General features: G+C 45.4%; 1 protein-coding gene across 4 annotated transcripts in view; it reads right to left on the reverse strand.

Moving 5' to 3' along the window:
- sbf1 (SET binding factor 1) overlaps nucleotides 1-23,235 on the reverse strand; it is a 54,656-nt gene extending 31,421 nt beyond the window's left edge. For 2 of the 4 annotated variants that reach the window (XM_087830965.1, XM_087830964.1), the window contains exons 1-6: nucleotides 23,021-23,235; nucleotides 4,238-4,323; nucleotides 2,295-2,432; nucleotides 2,075-2,203; nucleotides 1,217-1,327; nucleotides 358-435 (exon numbers count right to left, since the gene is read on the reverse strand). In XM_087830965.1, the coding sequence (XP_087687091.1) occupies nucleotides 358-435; nucleotides 1,217-1,327; nucleotides 2,075-2,203; nucleotides 2,295-2,432; nucleotides 4,238-4,323; nucleotides 23,021-23,075 (597 nt within the window). In that variant the 5' untranslated portion in view covers nucleotides 23,076-23,235. The remainder of the gene's footprint in view (nucleotides 1-357; nucleotides 436-1,216; nucleotides 1,328-2,074; nucleotides 2,204-2,294; nucleotides 2,433-4,237; nucleotides 4,324-23,020) is intronic. The other 2 variants (XM_087830967.1, XM_087830966.1) reach the window with 1 other exon arrangement.
- Between the last annotated feature and the right edge of the window lie 1,144 nt (nucleotides 23,236-24,379).

The following is a 24,379-nucleotide window of genomic DNA, read 5'->3' on the forward strand; positions in this document are numbered from 1 at the left end:
CTGCCATCCCATATGGTCGCCAAGCAACAAACTACGAACTGCACAGCAACCTGAATGTGTGTAAAGGTGTTTGTGTGCACGTGTCACAGAGGCAAAGAACGAGGAAATAATCCGTGCTAATAAACGCTGCTGCAGCAAATCAAGCTCATGGCAAACACAAAAGAAGCTTGAAATGAAGAACACGATGTAAACAAACAGAAAACCAGGCTGAAGCACCATCAGTCACAAATGATTCGAAACGACTGCAAGAAAGACTCCTTTAAAGAAAACAGAAACAATGGCGGCCTGCTGGATGAACAGAATCAATCACATGGAGCTGCTTGCTGATTGGTGAAGCTTGGAGAACATGAAAGTTACCTGGAGACAGGCCAGCAGCCAGTCACAGGCCAGGACCTGAGGAACTCTGTCTAAACTACAAACTGGGGCCTCATCTGTCTGTAACACAGAGGAACCAGTGTACAGTAGGGCGCACACAAATGACACACACGGGTTACAACATCTGGAGCAGGAAGTGTCAGCTAGTGTGCGTTCAGAGAAAACACTTCCTACTGCACGTGCAGCGTGACACGAGTCATCTGTGCTTAAAAACAGATTATTAGATCAGTTCCCAGGTGGTGGCATTAAAATAAACATGACCTTAAAAGAAAATATGAGAACAATGAATGAAGGGGAAATGAAAAAGTAAAATGAGAACAAGTTATTACGACATTTTTATATGTGAAGTACAGGGTTTATGAACCTGCTGGAGCTTTCTGCAGATTTCCAGCTCATCTGTGATTGGTTAAAAAGGTGTGTGCATGTATGCGTCCACGATATGACAACGTGAGGTTAGCGAGCACACTTTGTTACTGCTGTTCAACACGACAGGTCTTCAGTGTTTCTGCCCGTGTCCCTGCAGAGCTGCCTGTGACACCGGCGCTCAGCCACAGATGAGAGAAACCCACAGAAATGCACAAGCAGGTGATACAATCCTCGACTTCAAACAGAGCGCTGGATGTTCATGCTGAAAACGCAGCTACGCTAGCAGGCTGTGCTAAGCTTAGCTTCTATACACACAGCTGGCTGAGCAAAGCATCAGCTGTCTGACATTAACACGTTTTACAGAGCCTGATCGCTCAGGGAGAAACGGCACTGGTTTAAATGACCCCTGAACTCAAATCATCACCTCTGGCAGGTCATGCTGCATCGTCAACGTGACAGAGACAGGAAGTTCTACCTGGGAGCCTCCAGCGATGGGGATGACACAAGTGAGGAGATTCCCGACAACCGTTTCCAAGGGCGCAGACAGACCATCTACGTGGACGGTGTAGATCAGCCCCAGGCAGTTCTGTTCAACCAAGAAACACAGAGGTCAAGAGTCAACGACAAACCCAGCACCACAGCAGGGTTTGACACAGACGGCTGCAGACTCATTTACACAGCGAGGTCGCAGAGTTAGCACGGTCTGTCTTCAAGTCGCAGCTAATCTCTAACAATGCTCGAAACTTATCAGAATCAACAGATTCAGTTTTATTTTGCATCCCTGTGAAACACGACAATAATAAATGTGCAGCTTTGTTATTGTGAGCTCAAATATGGGCCTTTTGCCTTTTCTCAGACATTTTTTAATGTCTCTGTCCCAAACTACAGTTTCATGGTCAGAGAGAATGTCAGCCTCTAGTCTTTACCAGACTTTAACGTCCAGATTTCAGAACTGAAGGTAGCGGTCGCGGCTTTTTAAAAAGTCTATGTCCAAACTTTGCACTGTAAAGTCTTAAACCGCGGACGGTGGAACAGAAAATGCTCTGAACCTGATGATTTGAGAATGATTTAATAACTTGTTTAGAAAGCTGTGTGGTTTCATGTTGGACGAGCATGCATGTGTAGATACACGCGTGTGCATACACCGCCACCTTTGCCACAAACAGAATAAACACATAATCCAACTCCAGCCAATCAGCTTATTAGTTCCCTCTTCTTTCAACATTCACTCATCTTTTAAATAAAACGTATATTAACTGAATGTTGTTCGTCTTGTGTTGTGTCACATCTACATACATAAATGTCACATGTGGAAAAGCTGTGTGAGCCGTACCCTGAACACCTCGGTGTAATCCAACTGGGACACCAGCACCAAGCTCTTGGGGGCAAAGATCTTAGCTGGTTGGACGACGGAGAGCACCTCATCTGCTTCGTCCGCCTCGCTGGCCTCAGCCTTCTGCAGCTGAACACAGGGTCACACATTACTGTCACGTTCAATTATTCAGTTTCAGTTGAATCATCGTTTGACACTGAACGTCTGATGGCCGTCTCACCTGGGGGTTGTCCAGGCCCTCCCAGAAGGTGAAGCAGGCACAATAGTGACGGTCCGAGTTGATGTCAGTCAAAACCGCTACGAAGAAGGAGGGAGGCAGCTGATCGGGAACCAGCTGCCAACCGCTCGGTTGGCAGAACTGAAGAGCGAGGAGGAGGGGAGGAGGGGTGGGAAGGTGGTGGCAATATTGGGGCAAGAGGTGAGGACGCAGTGAAGAAGAGAAAGATAAACATTAGTAAACGTATCAGACAGTAGATCACATGGTGGGACAACACCTCGATTCATCCAGGGCTGAAAACATCTCCAACTGCACCACAGCTCGCCATGAGCAACAGCTCCGTATATGACAGTGATATACGGGGGCGATCGTGGCGATCGTGGCTCAAGAGTTGGGAGTTTGTCTTGTAATCGGAAGGTTGCCGGTTCGAGCCCCGGCTTGGACAGTCTCGGTCGTTGTGTCCTTGGGCAAGACACTTCACCTACCACCTACTGGTGTTGGCCAGGGGGGCCGATGGCGCAATATGGCAGCCTCGCCTCTGTCAGTCTGCCCCAGGGCAGCTGTGGCTACAACTGTAGCTGCCTCCACCAGTGTGTGAATGTGAGAGTGAATGAATAGTGGCATTGTAAAGCGCTTTGAGGGTCCTGAAAAGCTCAATATAAATGCAATCATCATTATTATTATTAGTAAATCAATTCCCGATTTCAATACAATCGGTTATACTGTGTAACATTTAAATATTGACTTAAACAAGAAATAACTGGAGCCGTCGATTCTGTCAGAGTGTTGACACAAAGCCCACAGAATCAATATTTACAGGGTTTTTCTTTTTCTTTCTTGTGTCAGTTGCTGTCAGTTAGCTGACATAAGCCTGAGGTAAACATGGACCTCCAGTCTAATGAAAGCTGTTCATGTAGCATTTTTATTTTTTGTTTCTGAATCACAGCGCAGATACGCTTTTAACTCGCCGACCCCTTTAACCACACTGACTGCTCAGAGAGCCGACCTAGATTCAGACACAGGCCGGGACTGATCCAATGACAGGATGTGAATATTTCACAATGGCTCTGCAGTTTGTTATAGATTCAGGACATAATTTCAACCTAACGTCCAACCTTTACGCAGAATATCTAATCATAAGCTAGAAAATATGCATAGGAGTGAAAGTCACTGTAAGCGCTGAGGGTTTCTCGTCAGTAGCTAACTACTTTAAACGAACTGAACGGGACAGAAACGTGTGTTTAAAGTGGACACGTGAGGTCAGGCTGACATGGATAGGTTCAATATGAGCATCAACAGCACTGCAGTGAAGGTCAGTCCTCCACAGTTTCTGCACATGCTCACGTATGCATGACAACGAAATAAACAGTATGTGTTTAAATCACATAAACAGGTCGTGGCAGCTGCCCGATAGGGCCTATAGCTGCCCGATAGGGCCTATAGCTGCCCGATAGGGCCTATAGCTGCCCGATAGGGCCTATAGCTGCCCGATAGGGCCTATAGCTGCCCGATAGGGCCTATAGCTGCCCGATAGGGCCTATAGCTGCCCGATAGGGCCTATAGCTGCCCGATAGGGCCTATAGCTGCCCGATAGGGCCTATAGCTGCCCGATAGGGCCTATAGCTGCCCGATAGGGCCTATAGCTGCCCGATAGGGCCTATAGCTGCCCGATAGGGCCTATAGCTGCCCGATAGGGCCTATAGCTGCCCGATAGGGCCTATAGCTGCCCGATAGGGCCTATAGCTGCCCGATAGGGCCTATAGCTGCCCGATAGGGCCTATAGCTGCCCGATAGGGCCTATAGCTGCCCGATAGGGCCTATAGCTGCCCGATAGGGCCTATAGCTGCCCGATAGGGCCTATAGCTGCCCGATAGGGCCTATAGCTGCTGAGGGGATGGAACCGCTAACTTGGACAGATTTACCTGTCACACAGATACATGACTTACCAGCTCTACGCCTTGTGGGAATGGGCTGTCCTCCCAGTCTTTCTCAGGAAACCGCTGGAGAATGCGACCTTGACCTTCACCTTCCACTGTGCAGAGACAGAGACAAATCCACAGGTCTGAGTGCGTTCCTTACAGCTAGCTGTTGTCTGCTTGTTTCTACCAACAGTCCTCTGAAGCATGAATGAGTGAAATACTCATGTAGTTTTTTGCCTTAATGCAAACCTGGAAGCTACCTGATGAAGCCAAAGTTGAAGTGACACATGTGATCAACGAGCTCATGTGTAAAAACCATGTGTGCAATAAGACTGTAAATGACTCCAGCTGTCACGAGCTCATTGTCAGGCCTGTCCTGTAAATGGGTTCACGTGTGCCTGCTAAACATTAGTGAGATGTGTTAAAATGCTGGTTTGCTGCTGGTTAATGAGGCCATTTCCTTTGTTGGTCAGGGCCCGGCTCATCACAGCGGCACAATGACACAACAATGGCGGACTTATGTAACCACCACAAGCCCGTCTTTCAGCCGAGGTCCAGCTGAAGCCCAGAAGGCTGCTTAATGGCGGCATTCATCCGCAGAGAGAATACACTCAATCCACCCAGTACAAAGGATTGATATACAGAACACAACTCAGCAAATCAAAATGTAATGCTAAATAAAGAAGAGGTGCTCACCAGCATTTAGACAAACCTAAAACATTATGTACCAAATGTGTCTCAGAGAAAACAGAGTCTGTGGGCCTTTACTGACAAACTAAACCAGAAGTACAGACGATACAAAAACAGAAAGTAGCTCCAAAAACACGAGTGTTACAGCGGCGCTGCGGGCGAGGCTGTCAAAGATGACGGCTTCGTTTCCTTTCACTTTAAGACGAGTGCCCCTCATTCCCACTGTGCCACAAATAACAAGCAGCCATGTCCTTAGAGAGCTGATGCTGACCCCACACACAACAACTATCACTTACTCTGTCACCACAAACTTCCTTTTGATCAGCTGATATAAAGCACATGGACATGTAAACAAAAGGCATGTGTGGAATGCAAACAATAAGCAAAGAGTCCCACAAAAACAAGAACCCAGCAGGAATGAGACGGAGGACGAGCTACGAGGTTGTTATGATTGTTTAAGGTTCTATGTTACAACACTTTGACTCCACGTATCAAATCTGCAGAGCCAAAACTGATAAACTGAGCCAGTAATACACCTTTGCCCTCTAACTGACAGAGGACCCCCACTGCTGCACTGACCAGGTCAGAGCCAGCGTCACCGTCTCTTCATGCCGTCTGTTTGTCTGCAGAGCTGTTCAGTTTCTCCCAAATGATTCTAACATGTGGCTAGAGATACATTATATCAAGTTTAACATCAAACATAAAGAAAATAATGAACGCAGGAAAAGACTCCTGTGGTCATTTACACAGGCTGCCCAGCAGAGTGGACCGTTAGCATCTGACTGTGTTACTGACAGTCACACCAAAGAAGGAACAGCACAACTGTGTTCACAGCTTTACTGCGATTGGCAGCAGCGAGCAACCCGAGGCTGGAAAAAGGAAATTATATTCAGACTTCAAGTGATTAGGGGCAAAATAAGTGAAGCCACTACCAGCGAGAGTGACGAATACAACCAGAGCGTGGAACGCTCATGAGTGACGAGCAATGAGCACATCAGTTCCTCTGTGTGTGGTTGAAGAACAAGCAAGCATAAACACACTGTGGTGCAGGTTTGTGCGATAATATAAAGTATACTCACATCTTAATATCACAGTGTTGGACTCTAAAAACTGGCTCCCAGTACGAACTGGGCTGTAACGTTTGCCTGCATCCATCATTCTCAGTGACGATGCTCAAATGTGAACAGTTCTGTGTCACTGATCTATTTACTTCTTCTTATAAAGGACTTTAATAGTGTTTGCTTTCATTCAGTGCTATACCCTAAACGCCTACTTGAAGTTGCACGAGTACAATATATGAAGTCAGAGAAGATGACTGCGCCTAAGACACAGTCTGTCTGAAGCCTAATCCACGGCCCCCACAAGTGAAAGCACAGGTGTAACGTCTGTAACAGACAGCTGCAGCAGGCATAAGGGTAAAAGGCCACAACAAGCCCCGAGCTACAGTAACACCTCTGTACTATCTGCTGGATCACAACTGACAACTCCTACGTAAAATCACTCAGAGCTGATAGAAGCACATCCAACTAAGAGACAGGAGCAAATGTAAATGTGACGAGTTAGTCTACAAGCATTTGACCAAACCTGTTCATGGGGATTTTGGGGGTGGGAGGGGCTACCAAAGGTTATTTTGAAATGTATGACTCCATCAAAAAGTTACGACAGGTAGGTTAGGCTGACAGACGTGCTGCGTGCGCACAGATCAGGAAAAAACTCAAGAGACCATCTCAGGAAGACAACTACAAGTTGTCTGCTTCAAACACAGCTGTGTGGAATAAAAGCTCAAAGTTCAAAGTGCAGATCCAACGGTCCGATGATGAAGTGAAACTAAATACATCTAAGAAGTCTTCAGCTCTTACAGGGACGGCACGTTGAGTGCAGCTCAAAGAAACTTTTCTAGCCTGACATACACACCAGAGCAAGTTCATTAATACAACCTGGCTGCTGAGTGAATTCAGCTGTTGGCTGGCTCTACATGCATCATACTCAACATTAAAACTATTTTCATTGTCCTCACAATAGGAAAGAGTTAATCATGTTACAATGCTGATTTTTATAAGTAAATGATGCATCAAAGCAAAGCAAACCTAAAAGCGAAACAGGTTTTGCAGCTGGCAGCGATCAGAGTCAAGTCACGTCTGTAAAAGTCATCATAGTGCCTGTTCTACTGTCTACATATACACATGTTATACCTACATTGGTATACTGGAGAAGTACAGCTGTAAAGCTTGAAATAATCCTGTAACCGTGGGTGCAGACTGCTTCGATCAAACTTCATTAAGTCTATTTTTCCAGCTCCTGCAGGAATTCTGTTCTGTATCATTGGAGTGAAGTTCAGTTTGTTGGGAGACACTTTGCTGCGCCATGAAGTCCATGACAACAGCTGCATAAGAAACAAGCAGGGAAGTCCGTACTGCTTTGCTTTGGTCAAATGAATCCGTGCATAGCCTGTATGATGGTCTGCAGGTAGGCCACAGCCCGGGGCTGTCACCTCCACAACACTCAAACTCCTCAGTTTTGTCCTAACAGGACGCACTGTATCAGCATGTGTCTCGTTTCCACATCCAAGCTAGCACAGTGAGACCGACAATCAGCTGGGCCAGTATACTGTGATATTAAATATACATGTGGCAGTCCTTCACCTGGTACAGTGTGTTAACATGAGTGACACGCCCATATTACCAAATGCAGCAATTCAAAGCCTGCACTACGTGAAACATCATGAAGAAATCTGATTCAATTCTTTATTTTAAACACACTCATGCTGGACGTGATTCTGCACTGAAACCAGAAGCTGCATGTCACTGAGGTGCAACCTGAAACCCATCTGCACAGCTTCATTAGATAGATCAGAAAATGCTAACCTGATAATAACAAATGCGATTCACAATTATATCCTGTTTTGTTAGCATAGCATTAGCATTCAAAGAGTGCAGGCGATCTAAAACAAGTGGCATGAAAACAACGTGACAACAACATGACTTTGCTTTCAACAATCACTTTGCAATTAAAACGAATCGCTAATGGGTCATTAGCCCATTAGCCCCCAGTCATACATCCCATAAAGCAAACATCAACACACAATTTAAACAGCAGCTCAGCAAAGGGTGCAATGGTTCAAGCAGCAGCAGCAGACAGCAGGCATGAGAGCAAACAGAGCTGCTGCTGATGCAAGACAAACGTTTCAGAGAGCTCACTCTCAGTCTGAGCAGCAGGAATGTGCGTCGAGTAGAGCGGCCTTGCAAGCAGATGACATCCAGCTATCAGCCTGCTGTTACACAACAGCAGGTTAGTGAATGGATATGTATTATTTGCACTGAGGCTTTTCATCCTTGGCCATTCTCAAGTTTTCAGTATAACGAGGTTCTAACATGTCCTGGTCCGTGTTTTAAAACAGCATGTTTCTGGGGTCAGTGTCCTTCACACACACTCCGACAATCAACTGGTTTTTACTTTGAAAGATCAGCTGCTGCCAACCAGCTAGCACCAGCTTCTACTTACTGTGTAGCTGACCACGCCCTTAATAGCATTCAAAGACTGGCCCCAGAGTTACACAGGGTACTCCACAATTTCATCCATCAACTACAACACTAGTCCTTGTTCTGCTGTAAAGATGTGCTTGAGGTTGAGGGCCAATCTAACCAGAACTGTACCAACTGGAAAAGTGGTTCATGCTACGTCAAGCTCACTTAGGCAGCAGAGCAAAAGATGTGCTGGTGCCAGCTGCAGTCCAAGATGGTGCTAGTTACGTTTAGAAGCAACATCAGACTCACTCGTACTTTGCAAATGACAAATTCAGCTTACTATAAACAGGGCTATTTAACTGTAAGCATTCTGCTGACCAAGTCACATTTTCCTGTCAAGGATAATAACGTACATTTCATCTTAGGAGACGACAGCGTGGCCTTTTAGGGGTAGCATCACGGTGCAGTTCCCGAATCTCCAAAATCTCAAAAGTAGCTGAAAAACTGATAAGTTGCACATGGCCATTTGGATACAACTCACTTTATGTCAGAGCTGAAGACCTAACCAAACGTCAGCATCCTGGTTATACTGTGGTTCTAGCACTTCTGACCTGAAGTGAAGCACCTCGTATCTCTGCCACTTTAATGCTATTTCTCATGTCCACTGGCAGCAGAGCCGTCTTCTGCTGACAGTAGGGCTGGGCCATATCATACCGTTCACGGTAACACCGGTATAATGTTGGGCAACGATAACAAAATGAAATATCGTGATAGAATATGGGTAAAACGCGCAGGCGCAGTGCCTTTGTTTTCATACGCACATGGTGGAAAAATCATGCCGGCGACGCAGAATGAGAAGAGCGAAAGTGGATCGTTGAATGAAACAGATGAAGCAGAACTGGTTTGTAAAAATGCTGCAGCTTCACTGGTGTGGAACTGGTTTGGCTTTCGTCCGTCAGATACACAACAAAGCACTATTTTTGGTAGAGCGTGCTAGCGGGCCGTCGTTATTACCGTGTTTTTGGAAAATACACTTAAAATCAATCCTTTGATTTTTCTGAAAGTCGACAGAGCCCCTTATAATCCCGTGTGCCTTATGTATGAACTCTGGTTGTGTTTACTGACCTCGAAACGATTTTATGTGCACGGCGCTCGAAAATCTGTCAAATGTTTTAGTACGACTTTGCTAAGCTACGAAGCCGCACCGCTTGATGGATTGTCGGAGCATTACAGCTATTGTAGGCGGAGCCTCGCGGAGTGATACGTACTGTGCTTCAACATAATATTACCGTATTGTGTGTGTATAACCTCTTTTTAAGTTTTGTGGATATTATACATCAGCGGTCCCCAACCCCCGGGCCTCGGACCAGTACCGGTCCGTGAGTCGTTTGGTACCGGGCCTCAGGCTCAGGTGTGAAATGTTTGGTTTTCAGGGTTTTTATCGGTTTTCAGCGTTATTTTGTTATCGTTTTTATCGTTAACTCGGTTTTCCTGGGTCTTTTCACGTGTGTTATGAATAAATCTTTTTAAATACCGGTACTAGTTTTATTTTGTTGTATTTATCCACGACACCTTAAAGGCCTGTCCATGAAAATAATGTCGGGCATAAACCGGTCCGTAGCGCAAAAAAGGTTGGAGACCGCTGTTATACATGGTTATGCTGAGGATATGTCGGCCACTGGAAACGCCTTTTTGTTAAACTGTCAGCGAGGAATTTGCACTGTTAAATTTTATATAAATTTAATGCACATAAAACACAGCTGCTTGTTTAAGTGAAAATACATTGATGGGTTTATTTGCACTAATAAAGTTGTGGAGTTGTAAAGTATTTTGTCTAGTGTCAATTATATCGTTATCACAAATGTTCAAATGTATATCGTGATATTTTTGGTCATGTCGCCCTGCTCCAGCTGACAGAAGTAGTCACACCTCCAAGATGTGTTCAGGTTGTGTTGTTCTGATTAAATCACAGTGATAACCTCTCGAGTCGCTCACGGTCTTCATGTGAACAAGGAAAGTGTGCACAGGGCTGTTAATTATTAACCTACCGATATAATCTGTACAGTTGCTCCGATCACATGCTCAATCAATCTTGTATCACCCACAACATAAGATGGTCAACCTCACACACACAAAGACCTGGAACGTTGTGAAAATGTCAGAGAGAATGAGAATGAAGCCACACCGACTTCAAACACCTCAAACAACAAAAGGAACCCCTCAAAACGAACTGGTTTAAAACCACAGTGCTAACGGAGCAGGGTTAAAGCACTGTACTGTGTTTCAGTTTAGACATCCACCTCATGAGTCAGTGACAACAGTTATGCTTTTACAGTGACAGAGACATGTCCAACTAACTCTGCCCCATCAAACAGGTTTCTCATTCAGGTTTGAGCTGTACTACTTTATCCCACAGTTACAATTGGAGCCACAACCCACTGTGATCAAGTACACATGAAGATGACCAGCTCATGGAAAGGTTACCAAAAAATGGTAGAAACACAACAAGGTGAAAGGGCAGGAGAGGGGAGGACGTGGGTCAGCGCCACAGTTAAGCGATGACTCCTCACATGTGCGGCTGCTGGCAGTGACACAGGATGAAGGAGCCTGAATGATCATGTGATCCCTGAATGATGGCATTCGGGGTTGAACTGAGTGTGTAGCTGTCTGTGTGTCACGCTCTTGCTGCTGAAGCAGACCGCAGCTTCTCGCAAGCTTCCAAACCACAGTGACACGACATCAGGCCGTTTCTACGGTGACAGCAGTCAGGACCACAGAGTCTGGTGTCTTTTCGTGCTGGTGTGCAGATTTGTAACTATGTAGGCTGGTCCGAAGCAACGTCACCACCGAACGAGACGTTTACATGCACTGCAACTGTGTTTCTGGTATCTCACGTTTTAAACTGCTACAACATGTCCAATGTTTCCCACCCTTTTAACAGCAGCTGCTATTTATTTAGCAATCAAAGATCAAGTTACAAGTGAACACTCCCCTCACTTTCCTATTCTGGAAGTTTCAGTGCTACACGTGATCTACCCGAGCCCTTACGAGCTTCTTTGCCCCAGCCAGGTGAACATTTGTGGTCCTGGATATCATTCAGCTACATTTCCAGTCTTTCTTCACCATCTTTGACAGCAGATGGCCAAAGAGTCTTTGTTTGGATGGAGAGCCTTTGCCACTATCACAACCTCCTGCAGACAGCGAGCTGGTTGATGCACTGTGGGCCAAGCTCAATCTGAAACGATGGAATTGGAGCACGTCCACAAGATAAGAGTTTCTCTAGTCACAAAGCACTTAACAACTACACGAGGTAGTCGTGTTGAGCATTTTAAAAGGGAGTGTTCAATAATTCATTTCATAAAACACGAGCTTGCTTCCTTTCACTTGTGCACTCAACCCATTACAGACACAATCTTCTCTTCTTCACAGAATCTTTGTGTGGAAAACATCGATAATGCCAAGATGATGCAGTTGCAAAAGCTCACATCATTAACATAATCTCCACATTGGAACCACATGGGCAGCTTGCATGGACTGAATCAGATAACATCTCCAAAGCAGAACTGAGGCCTTCGTGGTGAAAAGCTATGACTTCATCATCACCACACCCTCCTGCTCTTTCTGCTGTCCGCCCAGCTTACGCACCATCGCTCACTCATGCCATTCGTCAAATATACTCCTCCAGGACAGTTTCTGTGAGTGATCTAAAGCACACGGGCTCCTCGAGGGTCAGAGCTGACACAGTATGGTCCAACGTGGCTGAAATCCATACAGCCGCTCAGCACATTAATAAGAAACACTTGACATTCAGCAGTGTCTCTCAGTTTGGTGTTGGATAACACGATACCCTGCAATAAGACGATCCCTGTTCAAACCTGACTGGATGAGCAAAGACGCCTTTTAAGAATCAAAAACAGAAAAAAAAGGGTCCATCTGGCAAACGCCGTCGCCCTGGAGACAATGTGGGACGTTTTCTTTGTGCAAAAGCTCTTCAGCAAACTCACATCCTTCCTGCAAAAAGCCCCCCCCCCTCCTCCAAAGCTCCAAACAAAAAGAAATGGCTTTCCAGGAGAGGAAACGGCCTCACAGAGAGGCCCAGCAGAGCGACCAAACTTTCAGCTGTAGGATGCCACTTGCTTCAGATCCAACACGTCACAAGGCTGACGATTGATAACAGGAGCTTAATTTCTTCTCACTTTCACATTTGGAGCTACATGTTGTTTCCAGCTGTCCTCTGCTGCCAAACACATTGAAGAGCACGGGAACAAAGCCAAGGCTCACACAACACAGGCCGTCCACTTCCCAGTCTCTCTGAATCAAATCCACCCACCATTCAACTTCCACTCGACACTTTCAGACAAACACCGTCAGCCTGTTACTCATTCACATCATGTTCAGAAACAGCATAAGACACAGAACTAGTGTTTTCATTCAGATATATATATGCGCAGCTCAAAATAGACTTTATACGGCTTAAAATCAGTTCACATGAGATGAGAATCTGTGGATTCAAATCCCGATCAAGGAAATCCCTCAAAGAAAGCTCACAGAGCAGCACGTTGGTAACCTCACTGTGGTTTAGCTCGACACTGATTGGCCCAGCATAGAGAGAGCAGTGCTTCTTCTACCGTTGTGCACTCTCCTCTGCTGGAGCAGCAGAACAAACAAAAACACAACTGTTTGAAACTGTCAGAGTTTCTGTGGGTTTGACACATAAACCGGCCTCCTGACTCTGCCTGTAACCCTGGAAGACTTTTTTCTGTGATGTAAAGCAGCGGTCCGCAGCCCCGGGCCATGGACCGGTCCGTGAGTCGTTTGGTCCCGGGCTGCGAGAGTCGAGGCTCGGGTGTGAAATTGATGGTTTTCAGGGTTTTTATCGTCAACTCCGTTTCCCTGGGTCTTTCCCCGTGTGTTATGAATAAATCATCTTCTTCGATACTGGTACTGGTTTTATTTTGTTGTATTATCCCCGACACCTTACAGGCCGGTCCGTGACAGTACTGTCAGATATGAACGTGGCAGAAAAAGGTTGGAGACCGCTGCTGTAAGCACGCCTGACAGCATCACTCGTTTCAACTGAACTCTCAGTTCTGAACTATGATCTCTGATATCCTGAGCTTTAACACTTAGATCAGTACTCAGCTCAGTTTTAGATGTTTTCCATTACAATAGAGTACCATGGCCAAAGGTCCCGTGCAATGTGACAGGGACACCACATATAATATTTAAAAAAGCAGCAGGTAGCAGTTATTACAACCTAATGGAAAACCTCTAACCACCAAATAGGGTTAAGCTGAGTAGCTGAGTGGGCACGAGTCGAAAAGGGCTTTTGGTGACTGCCATATTTAATGATATCTCATTAGCTAAGCAGATAAAATACTTTTGAAATCACAAAACACTAAAAGACGTGTCCTCCTGAACAGGTGCACCAATCTGAACAAAACATTGCATGTAGTGGAGCTACAACCACAGCTTATGTGCTACATGCAAGCAGTGATCAGACACAGTGGATTTAGATTCACATGAAATATCTTTACTGGTCCTTAAATCTATATTTGTGCGCTCTAGCTGAAAACCATTCAGCAGCAGTACACGCTGTAATGAGGAGTAGTTGGTACTGTATGCTCTCCAGCGCCATCAACCAACCACCTCATAAAGAAACTGAACTTCCCCTGTCGCAGTTCTTTTAAACACAGTGGAGAAACTTCTTAAAAATTTGTAGCAAGTTCTCTGAAAATTGTGTCAACGTCCCACACACACACACACACACACACACACACACACACACACACACACACACACACACACACACACACACACACACACACCATCTATTGACACGTGTCATCAGTTTTTGTGACACATCTATAAGGAGGACGTGGGGCAGGTGGGGCAATGAGGGTGTAAGAGCTTCATCAACCTAATGGCAACAAACCACAGCACAGAGTAAAGACGCGTTAATTAATAAAAGCTGATTCTTCATCACATCCTCACATACAGGAAACATGGTCCCGGCGAACACGATGTAGACTCTGCTTCCGTGTTCTCCCCCCGAGCACGGCAACAGGAAACTTGACTCACTCGATGTGTGCTATTGCGCCTCATCACCTGGCACCCACACCTCAGTCTTTACTCAGAAATGCATTAAATCCCTTTAATCATTTCATTTTCTCCCTCTGCAGTCTCCTACGTCACACTAACTTCCATGGCATTAATCACCTACACACACGTAACGGACGTGACATCTGGTTTCTCGGGCAACCAACAGCCAAGAAACAACGACGTGTCTCATAACCAAACAGGAACCAGACTACGAGACAATGAAGGCAGACGGCTCTGTTGGGACGGCCCCCAGAACACTGTGCAGTATCAGGCACCCCTCATTTCTTTATATTTTACGTTTTGGTCCTTGAACTTTTTCAGAGGATTTTTGCTTGTTTGTTACACCAGCTAACAATAACACATGAATCATTCAACCAATAAAAAGACATTTAACTGAAAGCATGAACCAAGTGTTTGGTCTGCAGAAACTGGACTCGAGAGAACAAATGAAGACTTTCAGGCCACAGCAGACAAACAGTATAAAAGTGACGGCCTTCAGAAACAAGAGGGAAAAGAAAGCTGGCAGATTTCAGCTGATCCATAGTGATCCCTGAAGACTCAGCAGAAACACGTTCAACAGAGAAGAGTCTGTCAAGAAGCCATTCTCAAGGCACAGGCTGACCAAACGGCACCAGAACTGGACTGAAAACCAGATCATCAGAGTGACGAGTCCACAGCTGAAGTGTTCTGGTTCAAGGTGTTGTCAGTATGTATGAAGAGGTCACAGGGGGAGTTTCTACAGCCATCTGTAAAACATGGCGGAGGCTCTGTCGTGGTTCAGAGCTGTTTCAGCCAGTTTACTGTGACAAGTTGGGGCAAAACATAACAGCTGACCTGCGCACAGCACCACCCTGACACAGGGGTTCATTAGCACAGCTAGCCCCTCCCTACAAACATGTGCCAGCTCCTCCCTTCCCACAAAAAGATAATGAAACAAACGGATATTTTCCTGGAAGTGCACAGGTGCACGTCCCATTAGCTGAGCATCACAAACACTCAGAATTGTCCTGCACATCTGAGTATGTCATGTCTGACTGAAGATTGCGTTCATATCGCAGCTGCAAGCTCTAACTTTAATCCACACAAATACATGATGTGAATTCAATTGATTAACCTAATTATTTGTCCAATATGTAGTTTAACGAAGCCACTCTGAGTCTATTATACAGAGTTTTATAAAAGCTCATTTTCATGACTTTTTCAAAGATCTGTTCTTAGAAATGTGTCTGAAATTTTCACGATTAATTCATTGATTTTTCACACCATACAAACACGTCCATCTACTGCAGTATATAACATTTTAATTAAAAGAAGACCAGGTCTGTTTTACAGGAAGACATGCAGTAAATGTTTACTCAAAGCTACAGGACATGATGTGACATTTCTATCATACTTCTAAGCCTGCTAACTGTTAACCTAAAGCATGACGTCAATAAGTTTCAACGATGTTGTTCTGGGGGAGGAGAGAGCAGCCCGGCACAGACTGGGAGGGGCACGCGACCTCTAATCTGTATATTCAAACCAATCACAGGCTTCGTATGAGATTAGCACGAGCACAGTGGGTAACTGAGGGGCAGATTTGATCTGGAGTCCATGTTAGTAGAGATGAGACTTAATCTTCTACCACTGGTCAAGTTTCAGTAGTTCTTACTGCAGGAAGAATAACAACAAAGCACTAATAGCAGCACGACTGCACAGTGCCAGCTTCATGTTGTTCCTTTTCACTAATGGTATTAGTTTCTTTTAAGAAATGTAGAACATTAAAATGAGCATCATCCTCTTACATACATAGTGATGTGGTTACCACAACAGGCAGCCAGCTGCACGCAGCCTGCACTGCTAATCCTAACAACCCCCATCTCATCTTTAAATCAGAAGTGCTCCGGACACGCTGGGATCACCCCGCAGGGTTTGCAACGATTGCTCCCTTGAGCTCTGACGGGCTAACTGTGAGCGGCACTGACTCAGCCTTTGTCCTGTGAGGGGACAGCGAAATTCTCAGAATTCCAGGGAAACCATCAAAGCATGAGGAGGGAGGTATCCATGGCCCCCTTCACACACACACACACACACACACACACACACACAAACACACACACACAGTATAATATATTCTGTTGTCTCCACCTTTAAACAAAAAGTGTTTTAAACCATAAAGTGTGTAAAATTGATGACTAATCCTCAGATCACAGATTTTAACTGCAGTGAGTCTTAAGCACACTGACGAACACAACCATGGATCCCTTCATATAAAATCAGCATCACAAAAACACAAATTTGTCCTGCACAAAGTGCAATTTGAGTACGCCATGCCTGACAGAAGAAGAGCTGTCTGCTGACAGAAGTGGTCCATATGGCCGGTACGAGCCTTTATGTAGAAGCATGTATCTGTACCCCAACACCCAACACCCAGCACACACACACCCACACACACAGACTGGGGGCCCTGGGGCCATCGTCTCCCTCATGAATAACAAGCATTCAGAAAAGCAGACAGACTGCTGTATGCAGCACAAGGCAACACAGCGAGACCTACAGCCAATCAGAGTCACCGATTACAGTCAGGTTATTGCATGTTCTTCTACTGAACCACCATGAGAATAGCAACAGTACTAACTTGGCTAACTTAATCCACGTGTCATGTGTGCTGCATCCTGCACTCTATCCCAGCACCATCCTCACCTAAACTAGCGCTCCAATGACTCGTCGCCATAATTGATGATGTCGACGTGTCATATACTAAAACCATGTGTTAACAGTTACTGAAATAATCCTACACTAATCAAAGAAAAAATGGCAAATTAGTTGACTCGACTCGAGTCGTAGTGAGGACACACCTGAAGCTGAGCGTGTATGACTCTCACAACACTCAGCATCACGACAGCCGTCACTGAAAACAGCACGCAATAAAAATCACTCCATGTTTATAATCACATAATCATAAACTGGGAAAACTTTCAATTGAGCCCAAATGCTGCCACGACTAGCTCAGACTGTGGGTCACCATTATTGTTTCAGAGGTGGTCTTTCCCTGTGTGCTGGCAGCCCGTCCAGGTACTGCCCCCCCTGCAGCAGCTCGGACAGAAGAGGACAGGTGGTTTTCAAATATCCACATTTTTACTAGTCGGCACGCCAAAACTGTTCTTCACAACCAGCAGACCACATGGGGGTAAACGTTGCCATGGTAATAAAGCAAACACTCAGAGACCGCCACAAACAGGCAGGCCATCAGAAGTTGCATGCACACACACACAAACACACACAAAGCTGCAGTTCACCACAACCACGGCTGTGACCCAGCGTCACTCTGTCCCCCCTATGAAAGGCAGATTGTGTGGGCTATTTCTGGAGGGCCTGAAAGGCTGCTGCTCTGGAGCGATGGAGGAAGTGGTTGCCCACAGGCAGGCACTGCTGGCAGCATCACACACACTCCTCTATCCTCCCCAAGCCCCCTCGCTTCAGCTCACTTGCAATATGAAATGCTTTTATTTGCCCCCTGAGCCTTATGAAGCATCACGTAAATCTGTCCTTGCATTTGCTCACTCAGTTCTGAGCGCGCCTGTGAGCACCACAGAGCTGCAGCTTCGATACTCCAACCATTCAAACGGGCAAGGTCACAATATGTTCGTACCAGATGATGCCAGCACATATTCCTATACTTCTACAAGAACGTGGGTACAGAAGATGTGCGTTCTTATTTGATTGTTATGGAAAATATTTTAAATAAAAACACGACAAAGACTGATGCACGTGAGATATGGCATCAAGTCTTCTCAAATGTTATTGGTACCAACACCAAAGGTTTCTGTATAACTTATAACACACCACCTTTAGGATATAAAATCTCACAAGTAATACTTTTAGACATTTGTGTTGGAGTTCATCATTATTAGAGTGAGTTTTGAGTAATGGCCAAACCGCTTTGTGGTGGGGGTCACACCAACTTCTAATCAGGTGAACACTTGTGCCAAAAAAGAAGAAATTTCCCAAGACAACGTAAAGGCAAGCAGGTGGACAGATTAAGAGATCTATTATCTTAGATACGGTGGCTGCTGTAGGACAAATAACTCTGGCTGCTGTTCATCTGTAGTGAGTAGAGCCTGTTGTCCACAGCTGTCAACATGTTTTTACTCTGGAGGCTGTAAAACTGTGACAGGAGTGCGAGACGAGTCGATAAATCAGTGAGAGTCCCTTCTGACTGCTGGCAGCCAATAAACGGCTGTACTGAGGTGAACTGTTGAGTATATTCTCCACTTTCTGTCTTTAAGCGCTGCTGCTTTTACCACCGTTAGCCGTTTACTGGCATCCGTAAAACTTCCTTTGAAGTCAAATACTGTTTGGCACTTTGCAAATAAACTCATACAATGTGAGAATGCAATCAGAGAGCAAGTGTGGATTTTAGAACACACGAGACCAAGACTGTTAACTTGTAACCAACTGTTGCCGCTGTTAAGCCGGGAAGGTCACAGGTCTAATGTGCAGACAATAACTGCAACAATATCAGGAATCAATGAGCATGCTGATGCACATTTTCCTGTGTTGGAGGTCTGACTTTTGATCTGATGATGATGCTTGAGATGAGGAGGAAGACTATGACTATGACCATTACAGCCTAAATTTTAATAATATGTCTGCATTAAGTGCATAGTAATTACATAAATTGCAAAAAAGTGCAATAAACTACAAAAAAATTGAAAATCGTTTTTGTTTTTTTAACATATATTTCTAGTTAGAGAAATTTAAGAGGCTTATCCCTCAAAACTGTAAATACAAAAAAGTTGCACAAAATAGTTTCCCACCACAGGAAATTTATTTTGAGTGTCTTCATAGTTTTATTTTTGAAATACACCAATTTCTATACACTGCAGGAAAAACGAAAATAAATATTATAATGCAAATTTGCAAAAAAGCAGCATATGCATCAAAATAAACTATTTCCAGCAGTGCAATATGAGTCCTAAGCATCCCAGAAACCACACAGAAAGTCATAAAGTCAAAGATAACTTATAAAAACACCAGTATAGGCTCATGAGGCCTTGATGGTAAAAAACTACATTCCCGCGAAAATGACGTTACTTCCGGTTTCGGGCAGGTCATGGAGGACATGTGATAGTTCGCACTGACGTCTGTAAGAAGTGTTATGAACAGCTGATCGGATCGGCAAAGCGTGTTTCTGGAATATTGTGTTTTTGTTGCTGCAAGTGCTTTTTATGCAGTTTTTGCAAAGCTATATGTGGAAGGAAACTGTGACCGAGGACAAGCTGATGGCATAAGATGTAAGTACAACTCCTCCGGTTTCATATGCAAAAAACATTATTGCGCTAGCTCACGTGGTTGCAGAGCTACCGGGATTTAAAAATAGTTACGCAAAACAGAGCGTGCCCACTCGGACCGGCTTTAAAGGGTTAATGTACCAACTCTAAGTTTATAACAATACATCAGGTTGTTCCAAGATGTAATAAATGTATATTTATGAGTACAATATTCATTTTTCTGTCAAATAACCTAAAAAAACAACTGACCGCACCTTTAAATGCTTTGCAGACATTCATATAAAAATCAGATATGACTATAAAGCAGTGCTGCAGAGTGATTTGTAAAATACATCCTGATTGTGTGTGTACAGTGTAAATGCTCTATCAAAAATCTGCAACTTCACATCGAATATCATCACACGGTCCAACCCTAACACGTCTCGGAGACGCGCTGTATGCACGCGGTGTGTGAAGAGGAAGTGATCCGAGCTCTGTCACAGCTCTGCTGCCAATAAGATTCACAAGCTTCAGCACTGAAACCAAAACACACTTTTGTTCTTTCTTTACAGAAATTGTTTTCTACGCGGAATCACATACTGGAACTAGTTTACGCTCTAAATGACTTATGTGAAGTTCATCGTTGCTACAGCTAAATAATGCATCAGTCTCAGTCATTCGTTCAAGTCTGAACTTGAAACATGGAACTTTAAACCCAATCTCCACCACAATCACTGCTACAAATCTGTCCAGTCAAGAGTCACAGCACACTGATTGATGCCACTGACGTCCTGTTAGCAGTGTCACAACTCCACTATGACAGCGACACCATGACACACACAATGCTCATGCTCGGTCATCCCTCTGTGCCCCTCTCCGTGTCCTCCTTACTTGACTGCAAGCTGTGGAGATGTTTTTGTGCGTAAAAGGAGGCTGGCTGCCAGGGCTGTCACTGCAGCCTCAGAACAGCCATCCTACATTCTGTTTAGGGCCGCCACAATGACCAACACCCTCAAACTGAGTGCCAGAGGCACACAGACCAACTACAATAGAGCCTGTGTGTTTGTGAGTCTTGAATGAGACCAACTCGCAGAGCCTCAAACCAAACACGCCTCTTTCCTGGTTTTCAGACACGCACTGGGGGACAATATGGATTCTCACTCTAAACATAAGCCTCCCTCTGGACTTCTTCGCCTGAACTTCCTGTTTGGGCCTCAGACTGTGAATCCAATTGGCCGCCAACTCGGCACACCGCTGTCAAAACACTGTGACATGCTGAGTTTTTCAAGAGACCCTCTCTAGGACAACCACACCTCGGGGCAACTGCGAACTCTTCCCAAGCCGCAGGCAGCCATCTTGGCTCTAAGTAGGGCTCCACAGATTGTCTAAGGCGGCATCTTAGCAGAGCAGAACAGTTCCCGGATAAACAGAGGGACGAAGGTTCAAGGTTTTCCCTCTGGGTGCGCATCCGTTAGAAAGTCAGCAAAGGGACACAAAAAATCTGACAGATGGACGTCGTGTTTGTAAACACCCACATGTTTCCTCTAAGAGGCAGATGAGCAGCGATGATGTCAGCCCCGACAACCTGTCAGTGCCCACGCTTGCAAAACATTCCACTGAGTGACAAGCAGCAACCACCCAACAAGCACACACACACGTAGACAGGATGCATGAAATATTTAGACACAGGAGGAAACGCCACTGTACTGCAGAATTCCTGGTATTCTTATACTCGAGGACCTTTCATTGTTGATGCGAAGCCAAGTGTTTTCTTTACAGTCAGTTAGTGCCAGCACACTGTAGCTGCAGCATTGGTAGAAACCAAAGTAATCCTGCATAAACACATGTAAAGTCAGAAATCTCCAAATAAACAATAATGGAAGCTTTGCATTTGGAACCAGAAGAAACTAGAAGATGGACTGACCAAGCACGTGGATGAAGGCAAAAACGTCCTTGTTGCAAACGGGGACGTTCACCACAACAACAACGCCTTCAGCCTCTAGAAAGGCAACGTTAGTGTAGCCACACCAAAAATCATCATCACCCTCAAAGTGTTTGGTTTTTATGAGGCACGGAGCGTTTGATCCATTAAGCCACCGTGGCTTTAATGTCTGCTTCCCAGATGCTTTTTACTGGCATGTTCTGCTCTGCAATGCATTCAGGCACTGTAGCACAGGAAGGGGAGTTTCTGCAGCGCTTGCAGCGTCCACGTTATAACATCCTGTATTCCCCCCTTCTGAAAGAAACATACAAGATGCAATAAATGCATTCATGTGTTAGAAAAGGGGATGTAGGCCACCCCAGCATCACGATAAAAGCCAGTCCAGAGCCTGCTTTTAGCCACAGGGGCCTCGTCATGTTACAAATTTGCCTCTTCTGAATAAATCATAAGCAAAAGAAAAAAAATCACTCTAAATAAAAGACAACCACGTTACAAGTTGCATGCTTCCGTTGGATAGGCGAGCTGAATATTTCATGATTAAACGGGCCATTATACTGCACAGATCTAGGCCAAGGCTCAGGCTGAAGGGAGGGGGGCTCAGATAACGGTCCAAACCCCGTCCCAGCAACGCGAGGGAACACAGCTCCGGTCCGAGGGGGCTCAAGAGGGGGGCAAAGCCATCTAGGTTAATCCAGACAAAACACACACAAAGAAAACAATAAGCAATTGCAGCAGGAAGAAGCGTCGATTTGTACTTTTAAAGTGATTTGATCAAGTCCAGGTGGACGTCAACGCAGCGTGGCTCTTCAGGACCCTGCAGCCACAACAACACTGACAAATCGCTGTCACATCCTGTGTTAAGCTACCCCTGAAAAAAGTCATTTTCCCAAAACGCCACTTCTAAGGCTTGCAGATGAGAGAGAACGGGCAAGATGCGGGTGAATAAATCCGTCTTAGGTCTCACCGACCAAACCGAAAGCCCCTCAAAGCTAGTCCTTCTAACGCTAGCTCTTAGCAAATGAAGTTAGCCCAAGTTTTCTGTCACCGGAGTGAGGCAGCTCGGTTTCCCGAAGCTAAAACGCCATTGGAAGTTGGCGGTTGTAATGGAGTTCTCCGAGCAGCTTCTCCTACAGCCACAAATGTGACACACCGGCTGACAGCCTCGCATTCAACTACACTAATCCCGTGAGGCCTGCGCGCCCCGGTCTAAAGTTGAGGCTAGCAGCCAACTGACAGCGCCCAAGTCGGTTAGTTGTGAACGGGGGCCTGGCCCGTCCCCGCCTCCCTCCCCTCCTCCTGTTTGCCCACAGCTAATAATACGCCGTTAAAGCTAGCAGGGCTGGCTAACTCAAACACCCACCTCGCTTCTCTAGGTCGTAACCGACCACAACAAAGTAGTCGGCGAGCCTGGCCATCTTGGAGGCTCACGGCGACAGGCCTTTAGCGCTAAATCCTCTGCTCTTTGTGCCGTCAATAGTCCATTCACATCCTGCCGGCGACAGACACATCACGGGCGACAGTAGCATCCTTCCAGCTGCACCCCGCCGCCATACTGTCAGTCTGCCTTGCCCTGACAGCGGAGAGCCGCGAGTCTGCGCACTGAGACACTTCCAGGGAGGGGCTGCTCGACAGGAATGTCCCATGTGGGGAGCCAAACCAGCTCAGGGGCCAACAGTCTGACCAAAACCTATAATAAACTCAAAGAAGTTTCGACAGTGCCGGCGCTAAAGGGGTGAAAGGTGGCGACGGATTTTCAGTGCCCTGAAAGAAAGAGGAGCCACAGAAATGTAGTGGAGCTGCCTCGAACAGCCAAACGCAGGCCTCCTTAAGGGAAGCCCAAACGTTTCGACTAAGACGCAGATTCACCACAGAAGCTAGGAAGAGTGGTTCTTTTTAAAAAATTATTTATTTATTTTTAGCTGAGTGTTTTTATGTTCACTGGATGTTTGAATCCGTGATTAGAGGTGCACACTCTGAGATAAAGCTAATATTGATACAAAAAATACAGTTTTTATTGATTAGACAGTAATGAAAACAATTGTTGGTTCTGTTGATTACTGTGGCAGATTGTTTTTCATCCTCCATCTTCAGATCCCAACATTACAGGTGCAGACTACTGGAGCACCTCAAACTGTTCCTTTGCTTGACCGTGCAGACATCACAGAGATGTCGTATGCAAAGATTAGGTTAGAGCAAACATAATGACACGTGTGATGAACACACATGTTTGAAATGAAAAGCAGGCACCCTCGTTTTGAAAATGATCGGCCTGAATGTATGAGCATAAAATGATGATCTTCCAGATATTGCCTTCTTTCTCAAAATTTCCTGTTTGTGTTTCGTCTGAATTGTCGTCAGTCATGGAGAAAAAAAGAGGAAATTTCAACTTAAAATATTTCATCATGCTGAAAATTAACCCTTAAAGTAATGACAAGAGGCTGGAGCTCGTCTCAAAATCGATTTCTGTGAATCAGAAATCGACCCCCATTTGTTCTCCTGTGTTATGGATGCAACAGCAAGTAACACCCGGATGTGTTTGTTCTTCAACATTTTCCCCACATCAGTCTGAACTGCTGCGACTTCCTCTTTTCTGGCTCGCTCTCACCTCCAACGAGTCCAGAATGCAGCAGCGAGGCTTCTTAGTGGTTTAAGCAGATAGCATGACATCACCACAGCCTGGGCCTCCTTCCATTTGTGCAGTGTTGGTTTTACAGCACTC

The sequence above is a fragment of the Neolamprologus brichardi genome, chromosome 17 (genome assembly GCF_056152115.1).
Source record: "Neolamprologus brichardi isolate AB-2024 chromosome 17, ASM5615211v1, whole genome shotgun sequence".
Classification (NCBI taxonomy): domain Eukaryota; kingdom Metazoa; phylum Chordata; class Actinopteri; order Cichliformes; family Cichlidae; genus Neolamprologus; species Neolamprologus brichardi.